This window comes from Rhodotorula graminis, assembly GCF_001329695.1.
Source record: "Rhodotorula graminis WP1 unplaced genomic scaffold RHOBAscaffold_2, whole genome shotgun sequence".
Lineage (NCBI taxonomy): Eukaryota > Fungi > Basidiomycota > Microbotryomycetes > Sporidiobolales > Sporidiobolaceae > Rhodotorula > Rhodotorula graminis.
In genome coordinates this window covers 1,649,534-1,673,105 of record NW_017264929.1, presented here as the reverse complement: position 1 = coordinate 1,673,105, position 23,572 = coordinate 1,649,534, and the positions used below count along the sequence as shown (strand labels likewise).

Sequence of the window (23,572 nt, the reverse complement as noted above, 5' to 3'; positions counted from 1 at the left end):
CAGAGGTACAGAAGAGGTGCGAGGGGGTCGTGACGAGAGATAGAGAGAGGTGCACCGAGGAAGGAGACGAAAAACCCAAAAGACGAGATGAGGAAGGAGGAGGAGGGAATCAGAGGGGGAGAGAGGGAGGGGGAAGGAGAGAGAAGGGAGAGCTCGCTCGGTTCAGGGACGGACGAGCTGAGAGCGCTGCGGCACGATCACGACGTCGTCGAGGCTGATGGGCCGCTCGTCGGCCGAGCTGCTCGGCGGCGTCGATGACGCATGGCCGTCGCTGCGCTTGACGCGCTGCATAGGCCCACCGCCGGTCGTCGTCGTCGACACCGAGAGAGAGGGTGGCGCGCCCCGCTTGCGAGGATGGCGCGCAGGTGCGACGGCGGGAGCGGCGAGGCTGCCGCTGCCCGACGTGTGGAACCCACTCTCCTCGGGCGACCACGAGTGCGACGGGGCCGCGAGCGACAAGAGGTAGTCGCCGTGGTCCTGGTGCGGCGGCGACGGCGCCGGCGGGAGGTAGACGGGGACGGGCTCGTCGACGGGCGAAGCGGTCCGAGCGGCGGCGGTGCGGACGCCCGAGTGCTTGGCCAGGTTGGACGACGTCAGCTGCAGGGAGAGACGATACGACGTTAGTCCCTGGACGACATGTGCGACAGAGAGAAAGGGAGGACGCACAAGTTGACCGCACGACCAGGGCGCGTGCGCTGCGTCCTCGTCGCCCTCGACCGACGACGACGAGTTGCTCTCGACGCCGGTCGTCGTCGGGCCGAGCGCACGCCGGATCTGCACCCTCGGGTGATGGTAGATCTCGCGCGTCGACAGGACCTCGCTCGAGACGGCGGGCGCGAGCCTCGGGCGCTTCGACGCCGGCAGGATCGTCGAGAAGCTCGGCGCTCGCGCGTCGGCGTGCACCTGGCCGGGCGAGTCGGGCGTCGGGAGCGTGTCGGCGGCCGAACGCTTGAGCGGGTGGCGCGTCTTGACGACGACGGTGAAGAAGTCGGCGGGGAAGGCCGGCGTCATGCCCGACATGCGCAGGCGCTGCAGCGACGACGTGCCGCTCCCGCTGCCGTCGCCCTCCGAGCTGGACGGCGTGGCCCTCGCCTCGTCGTCGACGACGTCGAACACGGCCGAGTCGAGGTCAATCGGCGAGTCCTCGCCGTCGACGTCCATCGCCTCGGCGCCGACGACAGCGCTCGGCTCGTCCTCGTCCTCGTCCTCGTCGCGGTCGAGCGCACCGAGCGGATGCGACGCAAGCTCGCCCTTGGGCGGGAGGATCGGCGGCGTGACCGGACCCTCGCCCTCCTTGGACAAGTCGCTGCAGAACAGGCCGTTGCCGTAAAAGACGAGGGCGCCGGCGGCGTTCTTGGCGGTGCTCGACGTCGTCGACGCGACGGCCTGCGACGAGGCGTGCGTGCGCAGGCTCTGGGCGAGGTCGATGCCGAGGTTGTGCGCGTCGAGGTTGGCGGCCGAGAGGGCGTCCGAGCCGTCCTTGCCCGAGCTCGCCTTGTTGTGCTGCTCGTCCCGGCGATCGACGGGCTCGACGCGCTCAAGGAGCTGGAGGTGCTCGGCGGGTGGTGCTGCTGCTGCTGCGTCGGCGGCGACGGCAGCGGGCGCGGTCGCCTTGGCGGCCCGAGCGGCGCCGGCGTCGGCATCGAGCGGCGCCCGGCTCGTCATCTCGTCGGGCGATGCGCTGAGCTGGAGGCGGTCCATCGGCTGCAGGACGGCCGCTGTCGGGCGAACAGGGCGGGGCGGCTCGGCCGACGACGTCTTGCGGCCGGTCGAGGGCAGCGACGTCTGGCCCGTGCGGCTCGACGGCGCGAGCGAGTCGGCGAGGAGCGTGCCCGTCCCGACGCTCGGGTCGAGCGACGACGACGCCCCGCTCGACGGGTCGCGGCTGCCGCTCGCGCGCGTCGAGCGACTCGGCGCCGAAGATGCGCCGTCGACCGAGTCGGGCTCGCGCGCCTTGCCCTTGCCCTTGACGAACTCGACGACGTCGCCCATCTCGGCGTCGAGCGCGGCATCGTCGGCGACGGCCGGCGAGCGCGGGCCCTTCCACCGGATGCGGCCGCCGTCGTCGCTCAGCTCGAGGTTGGACGAGAACTGGCGCACGGCGCGCTGGACGAACGCGACCGTGACGTTGAACCGGTGGATCTGGGCCATGGTGAGGCACAGGTTGAGGTAGACGAAGCCCTGCGACAGGAAGTCGTGCGACAGGAGGTTGGCGAAGTACTTCTCGTTCGAGTCGTCGAGGGCGCCGGGGAGGAGGCGAGACGGGTCGAGCTCGGGAAGGGGGGCCGATGATGCCGCCGGCGTGCGCGTGTGGGCGGTGCGCAACAGCGACGACTGGAAGAGCGTCTCGAGCGACGAGACGATCTCGCGCGCGACGGCGACCGAGCGCGGGTCCGAGATGACGGCGCTGCCGTCAAAGTGCGGGATCGTCGCCGGGTGGACAGGGTGGGCGAGCGGCGGCAGGCGGATGCCCGAGCCCGTGCCGCTGAGCGACACTGGCTCGAGGCCCGAGTTGCTCGGACCGGCGAGCGTGCTGTTCTCGAAGCGGACCCGGGCGGCGGGGCCGGCGAGCTCAGGCTCGGGAGGCTCGACGGCCGACTCGGCGTACGTCTGGACGTAACGCGTCAGGTAGTCCTCGAGCTCGACGCGCTTGCGCCTGCGAGAGGGAGAGGGAGAGGCGTGAGCGACCGGGCCCGACCGGGACGAGGCGAGGAAGAGAGAGGAGGACTCACGTCGGCAAGCCCTCGTAGAACCGGATCTCGAACAGGCGGTCCTGCTTGAGGTCGTTCGGGACGCCATCGACCTCGTACCGCCGTAGCCGTTCTCGCAGCTCGCGATCTAGACGATGGAAGAGAAGGTCAGTCGACGCTCGGGCCCCGCCGGACGACGACGAGAGAGAGAAAGGGGACGCACTCTGGACCGCCAGTTCATCGACGACCCCTCTGAACGTAGCGTCACCGACAGGCCGACGGTGCCTCGCACGCTGCTGCGGCCCTCCCGCCGCCGTCACCGGGCTCCCACCTGCGTGGCTCTTCCTGAGCATGTCCGAGTCGATGCCGAGGTCGGTCGCGCGCGTGACGTCGCTCGTCGAGCCGCCGGCGTAGCGCTCGGGGAGGCGGTCGACCGAGTCGAGGCCCGAGATGTTGGGCTCGTCCGGGTCCGAGTCCGAGTGGACGCTGATGCCGAGGGCGCCGATGCGGCGCAGGCGCGGGACGCGAGGGTGCTGCAGCGGCGGTTGCTGGGCGAGGTCGGCGCTGCGCATGCGATGACGCTTGGTCGGGCGTGCGGGGCGGACGTCGCGCGGGACGTCGTCGGCCTCGGACGCCGACGCCTCGGTCGTGGCGGTCGAGAGGAGGACCTCGGCGCTCGAGGGCGGCGCGGCGTGCATCGAGCGGCGGTGGTAGTGCATCGGGCCGTAGTGGAGGTGCGAGGCGTCGGCGTCGTTGGAAGGAAAGGGGTGCATGGCGGCGCTGAAGGGGGCGAGGTGCGGCGGGAGGTGTTCGTGCGAGGGGCGCGACGGCTCGTCGCCGGTCGAGGGCGACTCGTCGCCCATGCCGTCCTCGTCCTCGATGTCGGTCTCGTTGCCGGCCCCGCCACTGTCCTCCCGCACCTCCTCGGCCGTGTTCTCGGCGCTCGACGAGTCTATGGGCGAGACGGCGTCGGGAGGGCGAGTGCGGCTCGAGGCGTGCGTCGCGGTGCGCCTGGTCGGTGGCGGCAGAGAGTCGAGGGCGCTGTCGGACGGTGGGGCTGCTGCTCGTGGCGCAGGAGGCGAAGGTGGCGCGTGTGCGGCGGGACGACGCTCGCTGGCGGCGGATGGTGATGCGCGGGCGTGCATCCGGGTGCAGGTGCGCAGCGGGTGCTCGGTGCGCGTGCAGGAGCAGGCAGGCAGAGCAGGAAAGGTGCAGCAGGTGCGATGCGAGGTCAAGGAGAAGAGCGAAGGAGTCGGGAGCCTTGGTCGTTGCTCTCGAGCGAACGGCATCAGGGAACGATCTCGACGTCCGTCCTCGTCGGCTTCGGCCTCTGTTCGCTCGGTTCTTGGCCCAGCCTGTCCTCCACTCGTGCAGCTAGCCAGCGACCTTCAGTCGAGCACCCACCGCACCCTCGCAGCGACACACCGCTCTCTCCCAGCCAGCGTTCTTCCAACCGCGAGTGCGGGGCTCCACTGATGAGACTCGTGCCAGATCGAGCCGCCATCCACCGTGCGCACTCGCTTTCGCGCAAGTCTCGACGCTGCGTCCGCGTTGCGGCCTCGAACCAACTGTACAGTAACTTAGAAGCTCCTCGCTCGCTCGCTGGCAATATAGATCGCCGACAGATGAGGCCTCGCCGCGCGTTCGCGAGCGGGAACGAGCGAGATGAGATCGCGAGAGGTGCACAGTACAGTACGACGATGCAGACAGCGAGAGAGAGTGCTACAACAAAGGGGAAGGAGGAGAGGGTCAAAGCGGGAGGAGCTCGTCGCCTTGAGGGAGCTGCGCCATGGGATCGTCGAAGCGCTGCTCGCGGCCTCGTCGGTACGCGTCTGTGACACGCAACGGTGCCAAATCGGTCGGGCGAGAGAGAGCAGGGCGGACATCGGCGCGGCCACGAGGAGGAGAGAGAAAAGGGGGGGGAGGAAGAAGAGGTCGGATCAGTGACGATGATCGACGGGCGAAAGAGGCTCGGTGTCCGACAAGCCAGATCTCGCAGATCTTTCGACGACGCCAATCAGACCTGGCCCGCCTCGACGTCTCCCTCCAACCGGGCACTGTTCCCGACCCGGCTCGGACGGGCGCAGCCGGCGTGCTCCTGCGCGCGCCGCGTTCGCTCGCCTCGCGATGAGAGCGAGCGGAACGAGCGAGCCGTCCGCAGCTCCCTCGCACCTCGAACCGCGCTTGACGCGACGAGGCCGTCGGCCGAGTCGGGGGCGACGAGGGGGTCCACTCGGCCTCACCGAGGCGGCGCCGGATCGACCTTGAGTCGGCGGTCGCCGCCCTCGACACGCCTCGAGCCCGCACGCGCACACGCACACGAGAGAGAGGGAGAGAGACGAGGGACGCACCCATCTCCTCCTCGGTGACGCCGACAAAGTCGCCCTTCTTCTTGTCCTTGTCGTCCTGCTCGGCCTGCTTGCGCCGCTTCTCGTCGCCGGCCTCGTCGTCGGCGTCCGCCTTGCGCTTGCGCCTCGCCGCGTCCTCGGCGTCGCGCTCGCGCTTGAGCTGCACGAGCGACTTGCCGTCGTCCTTGTCGGGCGCCGAGTGCGCCTTGTCGGCGAGGGCGAGCAGGGTCGCGCCCGACGCCTCGGCGGCTGCGGCCTCGATGCCGGCTTGACCAGCTGCATGTGGGAACGAGGTCTCAGTGTGAGTGCGACGAGGGAGGAGCGAGGGAGGAGCGAGAGAGAGCGCGTGAGGAAGGAGGAACGACGAGGACGTACCGCAGTACGAGCCCTTGATCGGCGAGTGGCAGCAGGCGTAGCCCCATTGGCCGGTCGACAGGTTGTACCACGAGCCCCACACCGACTGATGGTTGCCCGGGAAGACTGCGGGCGAGGCGAGAGAGAAAGTCAGTCGTCGAGCCGGACGAGGACGCTTGACGCCGACGAGGAGAGGGAGAGGGAGAGAAAAGGAGAGCCCGAGACGCACCGTCCTCGTCGTACTTGCTCTTGGCCTTGGCGCGCTCCATGCCCTTGATGACCTTGCCGCGACGGTCGTACTCGACGTAGCCCTCGTCCTGGCCGGCCCGGAGCTCCCTCGGCGCCGCCTGGAGGTACTGCTCGCCGCCGTACCGGTCGAGGATGCTCGCGGCGCTCGTCTCCTTGAGCACGTCCTTCTTCTCGAGGAACTCCTTGTGCGCGAGCGCGGCCGCCGTCGGGTTCGACTGGAGGTGCACGTCGTGCCCGCGCGACTCGGACTGCCACGCGAACAGCTGCAGCTTGTTGAGGTCCTGCGTGCTGCCGCTGTGGCGCGTAAAGTTCTCGCCGGCAAACTTGGCCTGCGCGTCGGTCGACGAGGAGGGCGACCGAGAGGGCGAGTCGAGGGGAGGGCGGAAGGGCGGCGAGGGGACGAGGCGACGCGGCGACAGGGCGAGGCGCACGAGAGAGCGACAGGGCGAGGCGAACGGGGGAGAGAGAGGGAAGAGGGAGGAAGAGGGGTCAGTCGGGTCGTCGCAGGAGATCTCAGGGCGAGAGAGAGAGGGGGCATGGGACGCACGTCCTCGAGGGCGACGTCCGGGTTGGGCGCCTCGCGCATCGAGCGCGTCTTGGGGTCGTAGTAGGCCGACTCGGTGTCGAGGTTGAGCAGGTACTTGGCCGTGTCCTCGCGGATGCGCAGGTTGCGCACCGTGACGCGCGTCTTGGTGTCGAGCTTTTGGCCGGCGACGTCGGCGCCCTCGGCGTACTTGTCCTCGTCGGCCTCGGCGCCCGACCCGCCGGCGTCGCTCTCGTCCGACGAGCCAAACTCGTCCGAGTCGTCGTCGTCGGCCTCGACGGCGCCCGTCGGCCTCGACGGCGCCCTTCTTGCCCTTCTTGCCCTTGGCCTTGCCCTTGTTGGCGAGCTTGGCGACGGCCGTGATCTCGTCCTCGCGGAGCTTGCGGCGCGCCTGCTCGAGCGCCTCGTACTCGTCGACGACGTGGCGGTGCTGGGCCGGGTCGTAGCCGTCCCACCGGTCGCGCTTGGCGTCGTAGTCGCCCTGGCCCTGGAGGCCGTTGAGGTGCTTCGAGTCGTCGTGCACGACCTCGTCCGGGGCGATGTCGCGGCCCGTGTACCGGGCGCCGACCTTGCGCGGGCGCTCGAGGCAGTCCTTCTTGGTGTGCGTCATGGCGCCGCAGTTGGTGCACGCGCCGGCGCGGAACTTTTTGGCGGCCGGACCCTGCGAGTTGGTTGAGAGAGTCAGTCGGCGGGCTCGATGAGTTGAAAGGGACGGGGAGGAGGAGGAGGAGGACGCGGGAGGGAAGGCGAGCGCGAGGCGAGACGAGGACGCACAGCCTTGGCGCCGCGTTCAAAGCGACTCTCGAGCTTGCTCGGGTCGCGGTTGTACTTGGGGATGTTGGCCTTGTGGTGCTTGAGCGAGGGGCCTTCCGACTCGCCCGACTTCATGTACCAGGGCGCGTTGGCCATAAACTCTGCGGGGCGCGGTTCCGACTCGGGTCAGCTCGAGTGCATGTTGGAGAGGATGCAGTGTGCGTGAGAGGGGGGCGCACCGGGGATGTGCGGGTTGATGGGCTTGCCCTCCTCGTCGAGGGCCGGGGCGGCCGTGCCGGCCTTGCGGGCCGCCTCGAGGTCCTTCTGCCGGCGGCTGTACGGCGAGTGAGAGAGTGCATGGTCAGTCTCTGCGCGTGCACGAGAGCCCTGAGGGTGTGCCGAGCGAGGGAGAGGCTCGAGGAGATGAGGGGTGGCGATGAGCGAGGCGGGACTGACTACTCCTCGCGTGATAGTTTGCCTGCGGGGTACAGCGGGTCAGTGTGGGCGTCCTGAGTAGACTGGACGGCTGCTTGAACGCACCAGACATGACGAGACGGTTGCAGTGAGTGGGGAGAGAGCGACGACGGAAGGGGGGGGCGCTTTCCTCTCCACCTCGACCACGGTGCAGCTAGGCGACAGCTGCAGCGCGCTCAATCTACTCGCATCGACCACTCGCACCCCGTACCCGCAACCCGCACCTCGCCCGCTGCCGTCGTCGCCTCGCCCTCCTCCTCCCTCGTCGCACCTCGCACCTCGCGCGTGCCCGCCATGTCGACGCCGCAGCCGCCGCCTGCTGGGGCCCAGTCGACCCCCGACGCCAACTACCGCGCCATCCTCGACTACCTCGCAAAACGCGGTCACCACAAGGCCGCACTCGCCCTCTCTGCCGACCTCGACCAGGCCGCCAACCCTTCCCGCCAGGGCTCGCCCGCCGCAGCAGGCGCACCCCAAGGCGGCGGCAAGGCCGTCCCACTCGACGACTTTGCCGAGCGCAACGCCCCCTCGGCCCCGAGGCAGCCCTCGGCTCAGCCCCCAGGCGCCCCCTCCGCCGCCGCCGCCGCCGCCGGTGGTGCTGGTGGTCCTCAGGGCAGCGCGACCCCGGCGCCGCCGCAGCCCCAAGCCCGCCGTCGCATGGACCAGTCGGTCGCACCGGGCCACATGCTCGCCGACCCGCCGTCGTGGGAAAAGGGCTACCAGGGCCTGCGCACCTTTGTCGACAACTCGCTCGACATCCACCGCCCCGAGCTGTCGCCCCTCCTCCTCCCCCTCTTCGTCCACTCGTACCTCGACCTCGTCCTCGTCGGCTACCGCGACGCCGCCGACCACTTCCTCGCCCGCTTTGCGCCCGACCACTCGCCGCTGTACCCGGGCCTGGTGCGCCTCCTCGCCTCGTTGCGCCTCGCGACCCACGTCACCGAGAACGAGCAGGCCATGCGGTGGCGCCACGAGCGCTACCACGTCCGCCTCTCGGAGCGCGGCTGGGGCCTCCTCCTCGGCTGGCTCCAGGGCGGCGGCCTCCACGGCGCGAGCGAGGGCACCGAGGGTCGCGGCAGGGACCGCGTCCTCGCCATCATCAACGAGCGCGTCAAGGTCGACGGTGCGTCCTCTCTCTCTCGCGCTCTGTCGTCTTTGTACCGGGGAGCTCTGACCCTCTCTTTCCTCCATGCGCCCTCGCAGCCGTACCTGGCCCCCCCCTCTCGTCGACCCTCACCTCGCACGGCCTCGCGTCCGACTACGCCTCGCTCTCGCGCGGCGGCGCGCCGCCCGCCCCGTACGGCGCCGACGGCGTCGCTCCCGCGCTGCGCCTCGGGCCGGCCAAGCTCCACCCGCAGCTCGAGCGCGAGGTCAAGCGCACGCTCAAGGACGCCGGCGAGGACGACGACGAGATGGACGTGGGCGGCAAGAAGGAGGACAAGGCGGTCGGTGGTCCCGAGGGTGAGGGCGCAGGAGGAGCCGCTGACGGCGAGGGCGAGGGCAGCGGCGAGGGTTCGGCGGCAGCAGCAGGAGGAGCAGGCGGCGACAAGGCGGCGGGCGACTCGGGCGACGCCAAGCCGTCGCTCGTCGGCGACGCCGCGTCGAGCGACCCGTCGAGCACGTCGCTCGGCGACGCGCAGCTCATCTCGCCGTTCAAGGACGACCTCCCGCCGTACCCGTCGTCATTCCGCACGCTCGACGTCGCGCGCGAGGTCGAGCGCGTGCGCGAGGCGCGCAAGCGCATCCGGCTCGGCCCCGCCGCGTACGCGCCCGAGGGCGCCCTGATCCCGACGACGAGGGGCGACGGCGCAGGGGCGCTCGGCGCGGGCCTGCTCGGCGACAAGGGCGACGGCAAGGCGAGGGTGCGCGACGACTTGCGCAAGGGCGTCGCCAAGCCGAGCGTGTGCCTGTTCACCCTGCACGACTCGGGCGACTCGTGCGTCCCTCTTTCTCCCTCCCCTTTCTCTGCCTCGAGGGTCAGTCACTGACCGCGCCGGCTCGTCGACGCCGTCTCTTTGCGCGCCCTCAGGCTCTCGACCGTCACCTTCTCCGAGGATTCGACCGTCATGGCGACCGGCTTCACCGAGTCGTACATCCGCCTGTGGAGCCTCGACGGCAAGGGCCTGCGCGCGCTCCGCACCGACCTGTCGCCCGACGAGGCCGACAAGATCGACACGCGTGCGTCCTCGTTCCCCTCGATCGCTCTCCCTCCCTCGACTCGCGCCCTGACCCTCCTTCCCCTCGACGTGCAGCCGACGGCCTCTCGAAGCTGTACCAGCCCGACGCGCCGCAAACGCGCAAGCTCATCGCGCACTCGGGCCCCGTCTACTCGCTCTCGTTCGACCCGGTGCCCGGGCCCGCCGCCGCGCCGCGGTACCTCCTGAGCGCGTCGGCCGACACGACGGTGCGCCTGTGGTCGCTCGAGACGTACACGAACCTGGTCGTGTACCGCGGGCACCGCGAGCCCGTGTGGGCCGTCGAGTGGGGCCCGCGCGGCATCTACTTTGCGACGGCGAGCCGCGACCGGACGGCGCGCCTGTGGACGACCGACGACGTCAACGCCGTGCGCATCTTTGCCGGCCACCTGAGCGACGTCAACGTGCGTCCCTCGCTCTCTCTCTCTGTGTCTCTCGCAGCGACTTTCTCTGACCCTCGTCGTTGCGGCGCGCAGTGCCTCTCGTTCCACCCCAACTCGCTGTACCTCGCGACGGGCTCGTCGGACCGCACCTGTCGCCTGTGGGACGTCCAGAAGGGCCACTGCGTGCGTGTCTTTATCGGGCACCGCGCCGCCGTCCAGGTCGTGCGCGTGTCGCCCGACGGGCGGTACCTCGCCTCGGCCGGCGACGACGGCCTCGTCCTCCTGTGGTCGCTCGCGACGGGCCTGCGCCTCAAGACGTTCTACGGTCACGACGCGCCGATCAACTCGCTCGCGTTTTCGAACGAGAGCTCGGTCCTCGTGAGCGGCGCCGCCGACGACACGGTGCGCGTGTGGGACGTGGCGACGCCGCCGGGCGACGGCGCCAACCCGTCCGACGTGCCCTCGGCGCAGGGTGCGGCGGGCACGGCGGGCGCGTCGGCGGGCGGGGCCGGCGCCGGGGCAGGAGCGTCCGGGTCGGCGGCGGGAGGGACCAAGATGCGCGCGCTCGGCGTCGACGCCAAGCGGCGGGCGAGTGCGGCGGCGGCGGCAGGGGCGGCGGGCGCGCTCGGCATCGCTGGACAGGCGGGCAAGGAGGGCAAGGAGGGCAAGGGCGGCAAGGCGCGCGGCGACGGGCTCGGACTCGTGCCGCGAGCGATGGCGGGCGACGGACCTTGGTGCGTCCCTCTCTCTCTCTCTCTCTTTCGCTCTCTCTCGTCTCGACGAGCTCGTCCTGACGGTGAACACCCTGCAGCCCGGACCTGCTCGCGACGCTGGCGACCAAGCGCACGCCGGTGCTCGAGGTCAAGTTCACGGCGCGCAACCTGTGCCTCGCCGCCGGGGCGATGCGCGAGGTGCCGCCGCCGGCACAGTGAGTCTCGTCTCGCTGCAACGACGGTGCGCGCATGTCCATGTGCGAGACGAGGGTGGACCTCGTTGCGGAGAGAGAGCGGGCCTCCGGGGCTCGAGAGCAGCTGGGGGAGAGACCCGAGCGAGGGGGGGCGGCAGATCGTCTCGGCGCGTGTGGTTGCCCACGGTGTGAGTCTGTGAGAGGACGGGCACTTTGGACAGCTTAAGGGAGCACACAGAGAGCTGGAGAGGGACGGAGGAGAGAAGAGGTCTGGACCGCGAGCGACACTTGGGCCTCTCATCGTTGCTCCCCCTCGCTCCTCACACCGCGCACAGTCGCCTGCCGTGCACAGCCGCACTCGCCGCACTCGCCATCGACTACCGCCCACCAGCCGCAACCCCTTGCCCACAGTGTGCGTCCTGTGTTCGTCTCCCCCCGCCGCCCTCCCGATGAGATGCAGCGGGCGCGCTCTCCAGGTCTCCAGCTGCGTCCCGACCCCTCCTGCGAGCACCATCACCTGACATCCGCCTCGATCCGTGCAGCACCCGCCTCGTCCACGCCCCCGGGCCATCCTCGTCCCCGACCTTGTCCTCGACCTCTCCCACCCCCGCGCAACCTGCGACCGGCGCACCCGCGCCCAGCACCCGCTCAGGGAGCCTGCCTACTCGCGCTCCACCCTTCGTCAGTCGGGCCACTTGGGATCGACCCGTCCGTCGGCCGTCGTCGCGACTTGTCCCTCCTCGCCGACGACTAGCTTGCTCTCGTGCGTCGACGTCTCTCTCCTGCCCGTCGTGCCTCTTCCCCAGACCGCCGAGCTGACTCGGTCCATCCCGCAGGACATGGGCACCGCGACCAACGAGCAGCATCACGTTCGCTCGCCCACATCCACCGACCCGGGCCCGCTCTCGCCAGACCTCGTCGCCTCGCTCCAGCTCAACCTGTCGTGGCTCGACCTGCGCGGCACCGACACGCCCACTTCGGACGGCGCATCCGGCAGCGGTGCCCAGACCCCGTCCTCGTCGGCGCTCGCCGCTCCGCCTTCGCCGGCCACGTCGACCCTCGCTCAGCGCCGCATGCACCGCCCGCCCATGTTCCGCCGCAGGAGCAAGAGCCTCGACGACGTCGACGTCGCCGACGAGTTCGAGGGCATGATGGACTCGCTCGAGGCTCGAGCAGCTGTCCGGGCCCAGGCGGCGCGGCACGCTAGCGACCAGCTCTTGCCTCGACCGCCGCCGAGCGCACGCAGCACGACCGCGAGCCTCGCCGAGTCGCAGGCGACGAGCATGCCCACGTCGATCACGTCGTCGTCGCTGTCGACCTTGGGCGGCGGCGTCGGCGGCCGGGCCACGAGCAGGGGAGGGTCCGAGCCTGCGCCTGTGCCCGCAGCAACGGCGTCCGGCTCGAGCCACGTCGTCCTGCGCTTGCCGAGTGGGGCAGGCTCGTCGCGCAGCTCGGGCCCGCCGACGTCGTCCGAGGACCGCCTCGCGAGCTGGGTCCGCTCGACGTCGCAGGACGGCCTGAGCGGGCCCGCCCTTCCTCCTTCGCCTCTCCCTCCGCCATCACCTGCCGGCTCGTCGCGGAGCATCCACCTCCCGTCCCTCCCGCCTCGACAGCCTTACACGCCCGTCCTCCCCTCGCCTTTGTCGACGTGCTCGTACACCTCGAACGACGACGACGACGGCGACCGCGAACGCGGCTTCCCGTTCCCGGCGACGATCCACGACACGTCGCTCACGCCCGAGACGGACGACACGTCGCGCGCTCAGTCGCTGCGCTCGTCGTCGTCGCCGCCCAAGTCGGCCCCGCCGACGGCCGTGCCCTCGCCCGGCGACGGCGACGACTCGCCGCGCCACCTGCCCACCTTTGCCTCTCGGCCTGCCTTCCAGTCGTTCGCGTCGGGCTCGACCGTGTCGGCGTCGACGGCGAGCACCGTGTCGGGCACGCCGACGACGCAAGTACCGCCGCCGCTCCCCGGCCGAGCAGCCGCCGCCCAGCGCTCCCCGCCCACCCTCACTCGCAACCCGACGCCGTCGACGAGCAGCATCGACTTTGCCACCGCGCCCTCGTCCTCCCCTCGCGCCGCCGCCGACGCAAGCGCTTCGGCCTCCCCTCCCACTGCTTCCTCCGCCATCGCCATCGCCGCCGCCGCCCGCGCCCGCTCCCACACCCAGGGCACCTCGGCTTCGTCCCAGTCGCACTCGCACTCGTTCGCGTCGTCGTCGTACCAGCACCGCACGGCGCCGGCGTCGGGCTCGGACTCGCGCTCGCGGCCGCCGCTCACGCCGCCGGACGGCATCAGCTCCGGGCCGTGGCAGCACAACGCGAGCGCGGCCGAGCTCGCGTGGCACGACGTCCTGAGCGCTCGGTTTGGCGGTGGCGGCGGCGCAGGAGGAGCAGGAGGGCAAGGGCCGTTCGGCGCGGCATCGGCGGCAGGAGGGAGCGACTCGAGCGCGGGCAGCGGCGTGCCGTTCGCGTTCTCGGGCGGCGCGGCGCTCGCTGCGCTCGGGGCGGACGGTCCGGCGCGCCCGAGGCTGCACGAGACGGGCAGCTGGGGCGCGTCGACGGGCGCAGGGACCGGTGGAGCCGGTGGAGGTGCGGGCGGCGGGGGAGGGGGAGGAGGGGCGCCGGGCAAGAAGGGCGGGTGGCAGGGCAACGAGCTCATGGGCAACGCGGCGGCGGGCACGTACGCTGCGCGGACCAAGGACGCGCTCGCCAACCTTCTCGCCGAGCACGTCGGCGGCGTCCCGCTCGACGACGCCGACGAGACGGTCCACGTCGTCGAGTACGGCGCCCTCAACTCGCGCTCGTGCGCGCTCGTGCCGCCCGTCATCGAGCACTTTGCCGAGCGCGAGGCGGCGCGCACCCAGGCGCTCGCGACCGTCGACCCGGACGACCTCTTGTCGTTCCAGGTCACGCACGCCGACCAGCCCGACGCCGACTTTCGCTGCCTGTCGGCCTACCTCGACGCCGACCCGGACTCGTACCTGCGCAAGAGCCGCGCCGACCTCGGCCTCGACGGGCGCATCTTCTCGACCTTTGCGGCGCGCCCGAGCGGCGTCAAGGTCCTGCCCAAGAAGAGCGTCAGCGTCGGCTTCAGCGCCATGAGCCTGCACTGGCCGAGCACCGACCGCAAGTGCGTCCCTCTTCCTCTCGTCGTCGTCGTCCTTCTCGACCTCGCAGCAGCCACTGACACGTGGCGTTCCTCCTCTCGCAGGTACCGCGTCGCGCCCGCCACCCTCGCTCACGGCGAGCTCATGGCCTTCCTGGCGGCACGAGCGAGCGAGTTCAAGCCGGGCGGGCTCCTCACGCTCGCCTACATCGCCCGCTCCGAGGAGGCCGCCCTCGCCGCGAGCTCGCCGGGCACCTACTCGCCGAGCGCGAGCGGCGCCGGCTCGCCCGCCATGGGCAACAGCCCGCTCATCGAGCCGGCGCCAATCACGGCGGCGTCGGGCATGCCGCACGTCGTGAGGAGCCCGGCCCTGCCGCTCCCGGAGCGCACGACGCCGTCCGTCGGCTCGCCGGCGTCGACGAGCCCGACGGCGCAGGTGCATCCGCGCAAGAAGGACGTGTGGGCCCACCTCACGAGCGTCCTCGGCAAGGCGATCCAGAGGCTCGTCAGCACGGGCCTCCTCAAGCCGCAGGTCGCTCGCCAGCTTCTTGGTCCGTCCCTCTCTCTCTCTCTCTCTCGCGCCCCATCCCGTGCTTGTACTGACGCCCTCTGTGCGTCGCAACAGCCCTTCCTCTTCATCCCCGTACGCCTCGTCAGACGCAGGCCTGTCTGCGCGCTTCGGCGCACTCGTGGGACGTCCTCGAGTCGTCCGTCGTCGTCATGTCGCACCCGGCGTGGACGGGCGTCGAGCACGGCACGGTCGCCATCGAGAGCTGGGCCGACCAGACGATCCAGGTCGTCAAGATCTTCTGGGAGGACGAGATGCGCTCGGTCCTGCGCAGCGCGCTCGGCTCGAGGGGTGCGTGCGAGTGGATCCTCGACTGCCTGTGGACTGTCGCCAAGGTCCGTCCTCTCCCTCTTCTTCTCCTTCTCTCTCTGTACGGACTCGGACTGACTCTGTACTCGTCGCCCGTCCCGCCCCCACAGGAGAAGATCGAGGAGCAGCCGCCGCACCCGCTCGACCTCGAGGTTCAGCTCGTCGCCCTTCGTCGCCGCGAGCGCCCTGCTTCGGTCCCGAGCTCGCCTGTCGAGGACGCACAGCACAAGCCGCCGCTCAGCGCGTCGGCGGTCGACGCCCTGAAGCGCGTCGGCGAGGTCCAGGAGGGAGCTTCAGTGGCGGCGGCGACGTGAGCCGGTCGCGCTCGCCGATGGCGGCGCTGCAGGTCGGCGCCGGTCTCGATGGCAGTCACCGCCTGTCCCTTCTCGCACCCGGAGGTGGCGTGGCGGCGTGCGTCGAGCTTTCTGTCGGAGGAGAAGGGGGAGGAGGCGCTCAGTGCTTCAGTCAAGATTCGTCTGCATAGCAACCCTCATCTGCATTGTCTCGACACGTTCTCCAGCTCTCGTCTCTCGGTTCGATGGCGCGAGCAGCGAGAGGAGCTACTTCGAGAGTGAGCAAGCGCCTTCAAAAGGCTCGATTTGAGAAGGAAGGTCCCTCGCCCAGTCGACGCCTCCTGCCGTTGACTCCACAGCGAGTGAACGACAGTGCGTCCCTTGTCGGCGCAGGGACCGTCAAAGCTGTCTCGCGCTTGCGGCGAGTCCGGCGGTCATCGCTCAGACCTTCTTCCGGCTCGTCCCTCGGCGCGCTCGAGCTTGCCTCTTTCTCAGCCTCTTCTTGAGTGCCTCGCACAGAACAGCAATGGGCACGTACGGCAGCGTCTGACCCAGACGTGTCGAGCTGCCACGATCCGTTCGCTGCTACGAGTCGTTCGCTGCTCTTGCCCGCTCCCGCGCTCGAACCGCTTTCTCGGCCCGCGAGCTCCTCTCGCTCGCCTCAGCACACTCTTGCCGGTGGTCAAGCTGCTCGCTCTATGCGCCGGTTTGGCGTCCGTATGCCATGCTCGTGAGAGCACGCTGGACGGCGGGAGCTACGTGAGCGGTTTCGTTGCGTTCCTTGTACTCGCTCCTCCTCAACGTCTCTGTCCAAGCTTGGCGAGAAGACCAAGCTCGAGGGCTCGGGGCTCCTGGTGCTGAGTCCCATGAGCTCGAGCAGAGGGCGAGTGCGAGCGCGGCGCGAGGCGTCTCAACCGTCGTCGCGACGAGGACGAGGGTCCGAGCGGCGTCGACGAGCATGGCCGAGAACTGACGGGGCGACGCGCCTCGAGACCGCTCGAGCACCAAGGAGCGCAGCATCAGGCTGTGTGTATATGCACTGAGAGAGAGAGAGAGAGAGAGAGGAAGCACCACCGCGCCGTCGCCGTTGCCGATGCAGCAGGCTTTCCCTCGCAGCCTTTGCCTCTCGCTCGACGACCACAGTCTCTCGCTGGCGGCGCACGACGTCCGAGGCAGAACGTGATAATTGCGATTAGGGCTGCGGGCACGACTCGGTGACTGTACAACCTCGAGAGACTGCCTCGACCCATAAACTGCCGACCTCGCACCTCGCCGCCTTCCCAACCCGCTCCGCCGCCTCCTCACAGGAAGCCGCTCTCGCTCAGAAGGCGCGCAATCTTCTCCTGCAAGATGCCGACACGAGTCAGTAAGGGAAGAGAGGCTGGAAGAAGGGAGAGAGTAGACGCACGTCGTCGCGTTCTCGCGGCTCGAGCGCGAGCGAGATCTCGTACAGGCGTTGGTCCTCGGCCTCGGGATCGGCGAGGTGCTGCGGGAAGAGTTTGTCCTGGAGGAACTTGGCGATGGGCGGCACGGCCTGGAGGTTGTAGGTCGTCGCTTGGTGGAGCTTGATCATGAGGATGAGCTCGCTCGCCTTCTGGCGCTTGTGGAAGTTGATCTGGTGCGGCTTCTCGCGCAGCACGTCGGCGTTGCCGTCGCCGATGAACGTCCAGTCGGTGAGGTAGACGCCTGTAGACCAGTGCGAGAAAGTCAGGTCCGGTTCGACGACGGGAACGAGGACGACGCGCCCGAAAGAGAGTGGGCGAGGGACGCACCGAGGAAAGGGACGCAGGGCGGCGCCGACTTGCGCAGGATGTCGCGGTACTCCTTGTAGTTCTTGTCGGGCCGCATGATGTTGTTGAGCGCGCCGAGCGTGATCATGGCCTTTTGGCTGACGGCCTCCCAGGTGCGGCGCAGGCGATGGATCGGCGTCGAGTTGAGCCCGGCGATGATGTGGATCAAGGTCGAGAAGTTGTTGAGCGACAGGCAACGCTCGGCGAGGGCGACATAGTGCTTGATGATCGAGGCGCGCTTCTTGAGGTCGACCTGCGACAGGATCGTCTCGATGACCCACCGAGTGATCTGCGCACGAGCCGAGCTGTCAGTCGTCGGACACGACGAACGAGAGAACGACAAGGAAGCGTGGGACGCACAGCGTTCGACATGTCGATCATGGCCGAGATGTTGGGCGCGTCGTTGCCGAACTGCTTGGGCCACGCCTTGCCGAGGCACTCTTGCGCCGTGATGCGCTGGAAGAGGCGACCGTCCATGATCGTGAGCTGGCGCGCGAGCTCGAGCGGCTCGATGTCGTTGAACTTGAGCTTCTTGAGGTTGCGCGGCAGGATTGGCGGAGGAAGCGGACCGGGCGCGAGGTTGCCGACGGGACGACGAGCAGCGCCTTGCATCTGCAGCGACGAGGTAGCGTGTCAGAGAGACGCACGAGGAGAGAGAGAAGAGGGAGGTGGACGCACTCGCTCGTCGACGCTCTTGCAGATCTGGAGCGACTGGCCTTTCTCGGTCATGGTCGAGAGCGCAAACTCGCGGATGCGACGCAGCAGCTCGCGGTCGAGGTCCTCGTTGTCCATGTACTCGCGCACCCACGCCTTGAGTAGATTGGTGACGCTGCGGACGAGTCGGCAGTGTAAGGTCGGGCTCGAGGAAAGACGGGACAGAGCCGACATGGACGCACCGAGCGCGAACGGGCCTGAGCTTCTTGAGGTCCCAGTCCTTGTACTCCTCGCCCGACAGCTCCTCTGGCTCGCGCATGAGGTACCGCTCGATGAGCTCGTCGAGGAGTTGGTGCGACGTGCAGAAGGTGCGGTAGGTCATGAGGAAGGCCGAGAGGTACGAGCTGTCGACTGCGAGCGACGAACGGCAAGGTCAGTACCTCGTCGCCGGCGACACAAGAGAAGGAGAGAGAAGGGACGCACCTCGACCCTCGTGGCTCGTGGCGGCAATGACCAACCCTCGGAGCGTGCCGCCCTTGATCGTGTTCTCCATCGTGAACGACAGCTCGTCGTCGGCCCAATCGCGCTCGAGGTACCATGGCCGAACGTCCTGCGCCGCGCCGTCGACGGGAGCTCCCTCGCCGAGCAGCTTCGAGATGTTCTTCGAGCTCGACCGAGACGGCGACAGGGTCGACAGCGACGGCGACGGGTACTCGGCGACGCCGGCGAGCGCGCTCTGCTGCTGCCCGAACGCGCCGCCGCCGCTCGAGCTCGTCTGCGTCGTCGCGACGCTCGCGCGGCGGCCGCCGTCCCAGCCGGGAGGCAGACCGCCCGTCGGCGCCGGCGCGGCGACGACCTCGACGCCGGCGGCGCTCGCGAACGGCAACGGCGCACGCGTTCCGCCGCTCGACGTCGACGCCTGCGAGCGCATCGTGCCGCCGTGCGCCGCAGCCTGGCCGAGCGACGACCTCGCGTCGCTGGCGGCGGATGCGGCGCCGCGCTGCAGGTCGGGGAGCGCGCCCGAGAAGAAAAAGTCGCTGTCGACGCTGTCGCGGACGGACGGCACCGTGCTCGGGACGGTCGACTCCTGGCCGTGGCTGAAGCGGGCGTGCGTGTCGACCGAGTCGGCCTTGGACGAGCCGATCATGCTCGCGCGGTACGAGCGCGACGTCGAGCGAAGGTGGCCTGGCGCCGACGACTGGGTGTCGGCGATGGCGGCGAGCGAGATGAGGGTCGAGGTGAGCGCAGGGAGGGTCGCGACGAGGTCGTCGAGGACGGGCCCGAGCCGTGCCGGCGAGGGAGCAGAAGGCTGGCGAGGAGGGGCGAAGAAGGCGAGCGGGTCGTTGTCGCGCGGTTGGGCAAAGACGGCGACAGGAGGACGCCCCACAGAGCTCGTGTCGACGCTCTGTAGGGCGAACAGGATGGCCGGCGAGACGTCGTACAGCGCCTGCTTGCGCGCCTCGAGCTCGGCGAGGAGCGGCTTGGCCTCGAGCACGCTCGCGCGGTACTTGGCCGACGACGACGACGGCGCCTCGTTGGACGACGAAGCACCGCTCGTGCCGCCGTTCGAGGTCGGGCTCGAGGCGTCGTCGGCGGGAGGAAGTTGAAAGTCGACGCCGGCGGCGACGTCGACGTCCTCGACCTGGGCGAGCAGTGCCGCGAGCGCTCGCTGAAGCTCTGCTGCTCGCGGCACCACCTTGAGCGACGTGGTCGACGCCGACAGGTTCTTGAGCTCGTCCGCCTGCGCCGCGACGCCCTCGGCCGCTCGCCGCACGTCCTCGACGACGTCCTTCGAGATGGGCCGACTCGGCCAGGCGTACTCGAGCACGTGCTCGCCGGCAGGGTCGGGCCGTCGAGAGCGACGCGGCGACGACGTCGGGAGCGAGACGAAGCCGTTGCCGCGCCAGTTGCCGCCGAAGCCGCCGCCGGGGAGGAGGAGCGCGCCCGCCTCGGTGCGGAGCGAGCCCTGGATCGGCTGGAGGGCGCGCACGGCGTCGAGCGGCGACAGCGGGACGCCTCGTGCGGCCGACTCGGCGAGGGCGACGCGCTGGAACTGCTGCAGGAAGGCGGCGACCTGGTCGCTGACGTCCTGCGCGCCCTGGAGCACCTCGCTCCGCAGGCGCGTCTCGTGCTCGAACCGGATTTCGCGCACCGTGCGCCGCTCGGCGATCGTCTGCTGACGGGCCTGCGCGCGCCGCAAGGCCTCGTCCGGGTCGGCGGGCGAGTCGTCCTCGGCGACGTCGAGGTCGTCGTCGGTCGTCTCGAGCAGGCCCCACATGGCGCGGATCGAGAACGACAGCTTGGACAGGGTCGACACGAGGCGGCGAGAGAAGGGACGCAGGTCGGCGTGCGCATGAGGGGAGAGGGAGGATGACGACGTCGGCGAGGACGAGGCGTGGATCTCGTTGGCGGGCGCCGACGAGTTGGCGAACGCCGACACCGACACGGCGTGCTCGAGTGCGCCCGACGAGTGCAGGACGACGCGCACGGCATGCACGACCTCGTCACCGACCTCGACGAGCCGATCTCGCTCCGCCGCCCGATCCCGCTCGCCCGCTCCTGCGACGCCGCCGAGCCCGACCTCGCTCACGAGCTCCTGCAGCGCCCGGCTCGCGATCTCCTCGAGGTCGGCGACGAGCGGCGGCGGTGGCGCGCCGAGGAGCTCGGCCGCTGCCGCCGACGTCGGGCGGTCGCCCGGCATGGCCGGCGCCGCGAGGCCGTCGCTCGTCTCGCGCGCACCTGCCGCCGAGCCGAGCTCGCGCGGCGGCGGCATGGCGAACACGGCGTCGAGGGCCGAGTCGTCCGACGACTCGCTCACGTCGTCGCGCTCGCCGTCGACGGCGGGAGCGGCGGCGGCGCCGAACGGCTGCTGCGCCCTCGCCGGTCGCTCAGTCCAGCTCGACAGGAGCGACGCCGCGTCGCCCGTCGGCCCTCGAGGGCGCACGCTGCCGCGTCGGGACCCGGCGCCGCTGCTCGCCGTCGCCGCCGTCGGCGGGTCCCAACTCTGCTCGCCCGTGCGCAAGTTGACGAAGTACAGCGTGCGCCCGTCGCCTGCGACGCGCTCGCTCCACTCGCTCGCGCCGTCGGGCGCCCAAGATGCGCCGCCGAAGGTGCTCGCCCGACGGCTCGAGGTGTCGGCGCCGAACAGCGACGGGCGCCTCGCCGTCTCGCCTGCGCCGAGCGAGTAGTCGGCCGGGTCGATCTGGACACCGTCGCCTTGGCCGTCGATGGGCATGTCGCGAGAGGTCTCGCCCGTGCGCGTGTTGTAGTAGAAGAGCTGGCCGCCGTGAGTCATCTTGGGGACCCAGAAGTCCTCGTCCTCGGGCACGTCCTCGGGCCATGCGACGGCGGTCGTCGAGGCGGTGGCGGGAGCGGTGCTAGCGGTGACAGGAGGCGAGGGACGAGATGCGGGAGGTGCGCCGGTGCTGTTCGACGCCTCGTCCTGCTGCGACGCGGCCGCAATCTCGGCAAAGATGTCGCCGCCGTCCGAGAAGGACGCGAGGTCGAACTGGCCGCCGCCGAGAAAGTCCTGGAGCGTCGGGTCGCGCGACAGCTGGCCGCCGAGCCCGACCGACGAGAAGTCGTCGATGAGGCCGGCCTCGAACGCGGCGTCGTCGCGGCTCGTCGAGCGCGACTTGATGCTGCCGCTCGCGACGCTGCCGCGCCGCCCGTCGTCGGCTGCGCCGGCGGCGCGCATGGCCTCGTCCTCGTCGACGGGCTCGGTGTAGTTGCTCGGGAACCACCCTCGGGTGCCCGACGCGAGGACGACGCCGTCCCACCAGCCGCTGTCGAGCGTCGACAGGACCTCGATGATGTCGCCCTGGCGGAACGAGAGGGACGAGTTGTCGGTGCCGCTGTAGCTGTAGATGGCGCGGACGAAGACGGGCTCCTGCTCCGACACGGGCTGGACCGCCTCCATGCTCGAGCGACACGGGGCGTGGGCGAGGGCGAGGTTGAGGTCGAGGGCGGAGCCGGGAGGGAAGTGGGGAGGCGGCGTGTCGCGCTGGTGCAGGGGCGTGCGGATTCTGCACAGCGCCAGAGCGTGTCAGTAGAGTCTCGCAGTCGCCTGTGGGAGCGCTGCTCCCCTCTCGCGCTCGTCGCCGGCTCATTTCTCCCGCTCTTTGTCGCGGGTGAGGAGCACCCTCGCATCCTGCGGGCTCTGGCCGTGGCGCGCCGCTGTGGAGCTAGCCAGGCTCGGTGAGGCGCCAAGGTGATCGTGCCATGGCCCCTCGCCCGCACCCAAGCTCGCTCAGGCCCCGCTCGAGCTCCCCCTCACGCGTCCAGCCTGGCAACCACCTCCTCGGCGACTCGAGTGGGAGAGGGAGCAGGGCGCACCTGGGCGCGGTCTGGTGGTACTTGTAGCGCTAGTGACGCTAGCCGGCTCGATCTGGCGAGCGGGCACAGGCCGGACGAGGTGCTGGCGCGGGCGGAGGTCGGACGGTGGGCGGACGAGGGGAGGGCGACAGCGGTCGGTCGCTAGGGCGCTGCTGCAGCCGGTGCAGGAGGGCTGATCTTGGCCTGGCAGGCTCGTCGTGCAGAGCCTGGGTGGATAGCGAGAGCGGAGAGAGCAAGGCGGGCTCGTCCCGCCCGAGCCGATCAGGCGCAAGCGACCTGTGCGCCGACGACGCTCCGCCGCTCTCCAGGATCGGTCCCTGCAAAAGATAGCGTCGACTCGAGCGAGCTACGCAAAATCCCGCGGCCGCGCCTCGAGTACTCCTCCTCCTCCTCCTCCGCCGCCCGGACCGCCCACCGCTCCCTCGCCCTCTCGGCTCCCTCCCGTCGCCGCCTCGGCCCCGCCCGTCATCATGCGCGCAGGACGGAACGACGTGTGCGACGCCGTGAGCAGGCGCGCAAACTCGCGCGTGCCGAGCGTGAGCTGGCCGATTCCCTCGCGCATCTGCTGCGAGAAGGCAAAGTCGAGGCTGACGGCCTTGATGAGCTTGGCCGCACGGATGACGTTCTGCAACGACGAGGTCTCGAGTCAGTACGAGAGCGCGCAGAGAGGGAGAGAGACCGACAGAGGGAGAGGAGGGCGCACCGACACGAACTCGTACGAGGCGTCGCCGAGTCGCCTCGCCTCGGCCGTCGCAAACTTGAGCCTGCCCCTCGCGTCGTCGCCGCGCACACGCTCGATCGCCCTCTGGAGGCGCTGCGTCGAGTCGCACCCGGCCTTGCACAGCTCGGCGAGCTCCTTGAGGCGCCGCTTGCCGATGGCCGCAAACTGGCTCGCGAGCGCCGGGTCGTCGAACGAGTCGAGGAGCATGCCGTACACGTCCGACGCGATGCTCACGGTCGAGTCGGCCGTGTCGATGAACGTCTCGTCGGCGTTGAGGGTCGAGACCGGGCGCGAGATGCGGTGCGGGTGGAACGACGCCGGGATCGCCATCGACGAGCTGCTGCCGCTGCCCGCGCTTGCAGCCGACACGGCGAGGGACGACGACGCCGACGAGGGCATGGGCGGCATGGGCGGGATGCCGGCCGAGCCCGAGATCGACCCTGCGCGAGACGGCGCTCGCGAGTCGCCGCTCCCGCCGCCGCCGAGAAACAGCCCACCGGGAGTGATCGGGTGCTCGAACGCCTTCTGGACCATCTGCTCGTAACCCATCTGGGGCGGCATCGAGAGCGGCGCCGGCGGCGGCGCGCGTGAGCCCGACCCGCCCGTCGACGACGACATGGACGACTTGGCCGACCCGGGCGTCGGTCGGGTGCGCAGCGTCGCGCCGCCGTTGGCGTCGAACGACCCGGTCGCGACGCTCTCGTCAAAGATGAGCGGGCCGCCGGGCAATGCCGGGACGGGCGGGATGTCGGCGGGCGGGAGGTTGGCGCCGAGCGCGACGTCCTCGACGCTGAACGAGCCGGCGTGTCGGCGCGACGTCGAGCGCTGGCGCGCGAGGCGTGGTGCGGGGCCGTCCGAGGACGAAGAAGAGGGAGGGAAGGACGGGTCGAAGGTGG

At 70.4% G+C, this 23,572-nt stretch overlaps 4 protein-coding genes across 4 annotated transcripts; 1 reads left to right on the top strand and 3 right to left on the bottom strand.

The window, feature by feature from the left end:
- Nucleotides 1-162: 162 nt before the first annotated feature.
- RHOBADRAFT_51670 (uncharacterized protein) lies at nucleotides 163-3,835 on the bottom strand (the record flags this gene model as incomplete). Its single annotated transcript, XM_018415954.1, has 4 exons — nucleotides 163-597; nucleotides 667-2,656; nucleotides 2,733-2,838; nucleotides 2,914-3,835. The coding sequence occupies 4 exons, from the start codon at nucleotides 3,833-3,835 to the stop codon at nucleotides 163-165; spliced, it is 3,453 nt and encodes a 1,150-aa protein (XP_018273919.1).
- Nucleotides 3,836-4,354: 519 nt separating this feature from the next.
- RHOBADRAFT_51669 (uncharacterized protein) lies at nucleotides 4,355-7,485 on the bottom strand (the record flags this gene model as incomplete). Its single annotated transcript, XM_018415953.1, has 10 exons — nucleotides 4,355-4,522; nucleotides 5,042-5,314; nucleotides 5,414-5,518; nucleotides 5,622-5,970; nucleotides 6,189-6,458; nucleotides 6,484-6,846; nucleotides 6,960-7,099; nucleotides 7,178-7,272; nucleotides 7,398-7,416; nucleotides 7,479-7,485. 10 exons carry the CDS (start codon nucleotides 7,483-7,485, stop codon nucleotides 4,440-4,442), a joined length of 1,704 nt encoding a protein of 567 aa, XP_018273918.1. The 3' UTR covers nucleotides 4,355-4,439.
- A 611-nt stretch (nucleotides 7,486-8,096) lies between these two features.
- On the top strand, nucleotides 8,097-10,961 carry RHOBADRAFT_34081 (uncharacterized protein; the record flags this gene model as incomplete). The annotated part of the gene is made up of 7 exons (XM_018413170.1): nucleotides 8,097-8,535; nucleotides 8,616-9,174; nucleotides 9,274-9,348; nucleotides 9,442-9,590; nucleotides 9,665-10,011; nucleotides 10,084-10,517; nucleotides 10,802-10,961. The coding sequence occupies 7 exons, from the start codon at nucleotides 8,097-8,099 to the stop codon at nucleotides 10,920-10,922; spliced, it is 2,124 nt and encodes a 707-aa protein (XP_018273917.1). The 3' UTR covers nucleotides 10,923-10,961.
- A 5,578-nt stretch (nucleotides 10,962-16,539) lies between these two features.
- RHOBADRAFT_12084 (uncharacterized protein) lies at nucleotides 16,540-18,002 on the bottom strand (the record flags this gene model as incomplete). The annotated part of the gene is made up of 5 exons (XM_018412077.1): nucleotides 16,540-16,862; nucleotides 16,949-17,255; nucleotides 17,327-17,578; nucleotides 17,645-17,795; nucleotides 17,863-18,002. 5 exons carry the CDS (start codon nucleotides 18,000-18,002, stop codon nucleotides 16,540-16,542), a joined length of 1,173 nt encoding a protein of 390 aa, XP_018273916.1.
- Nucleotides 18,003-23,572: the final 5,570 nt, after the last annotated feature.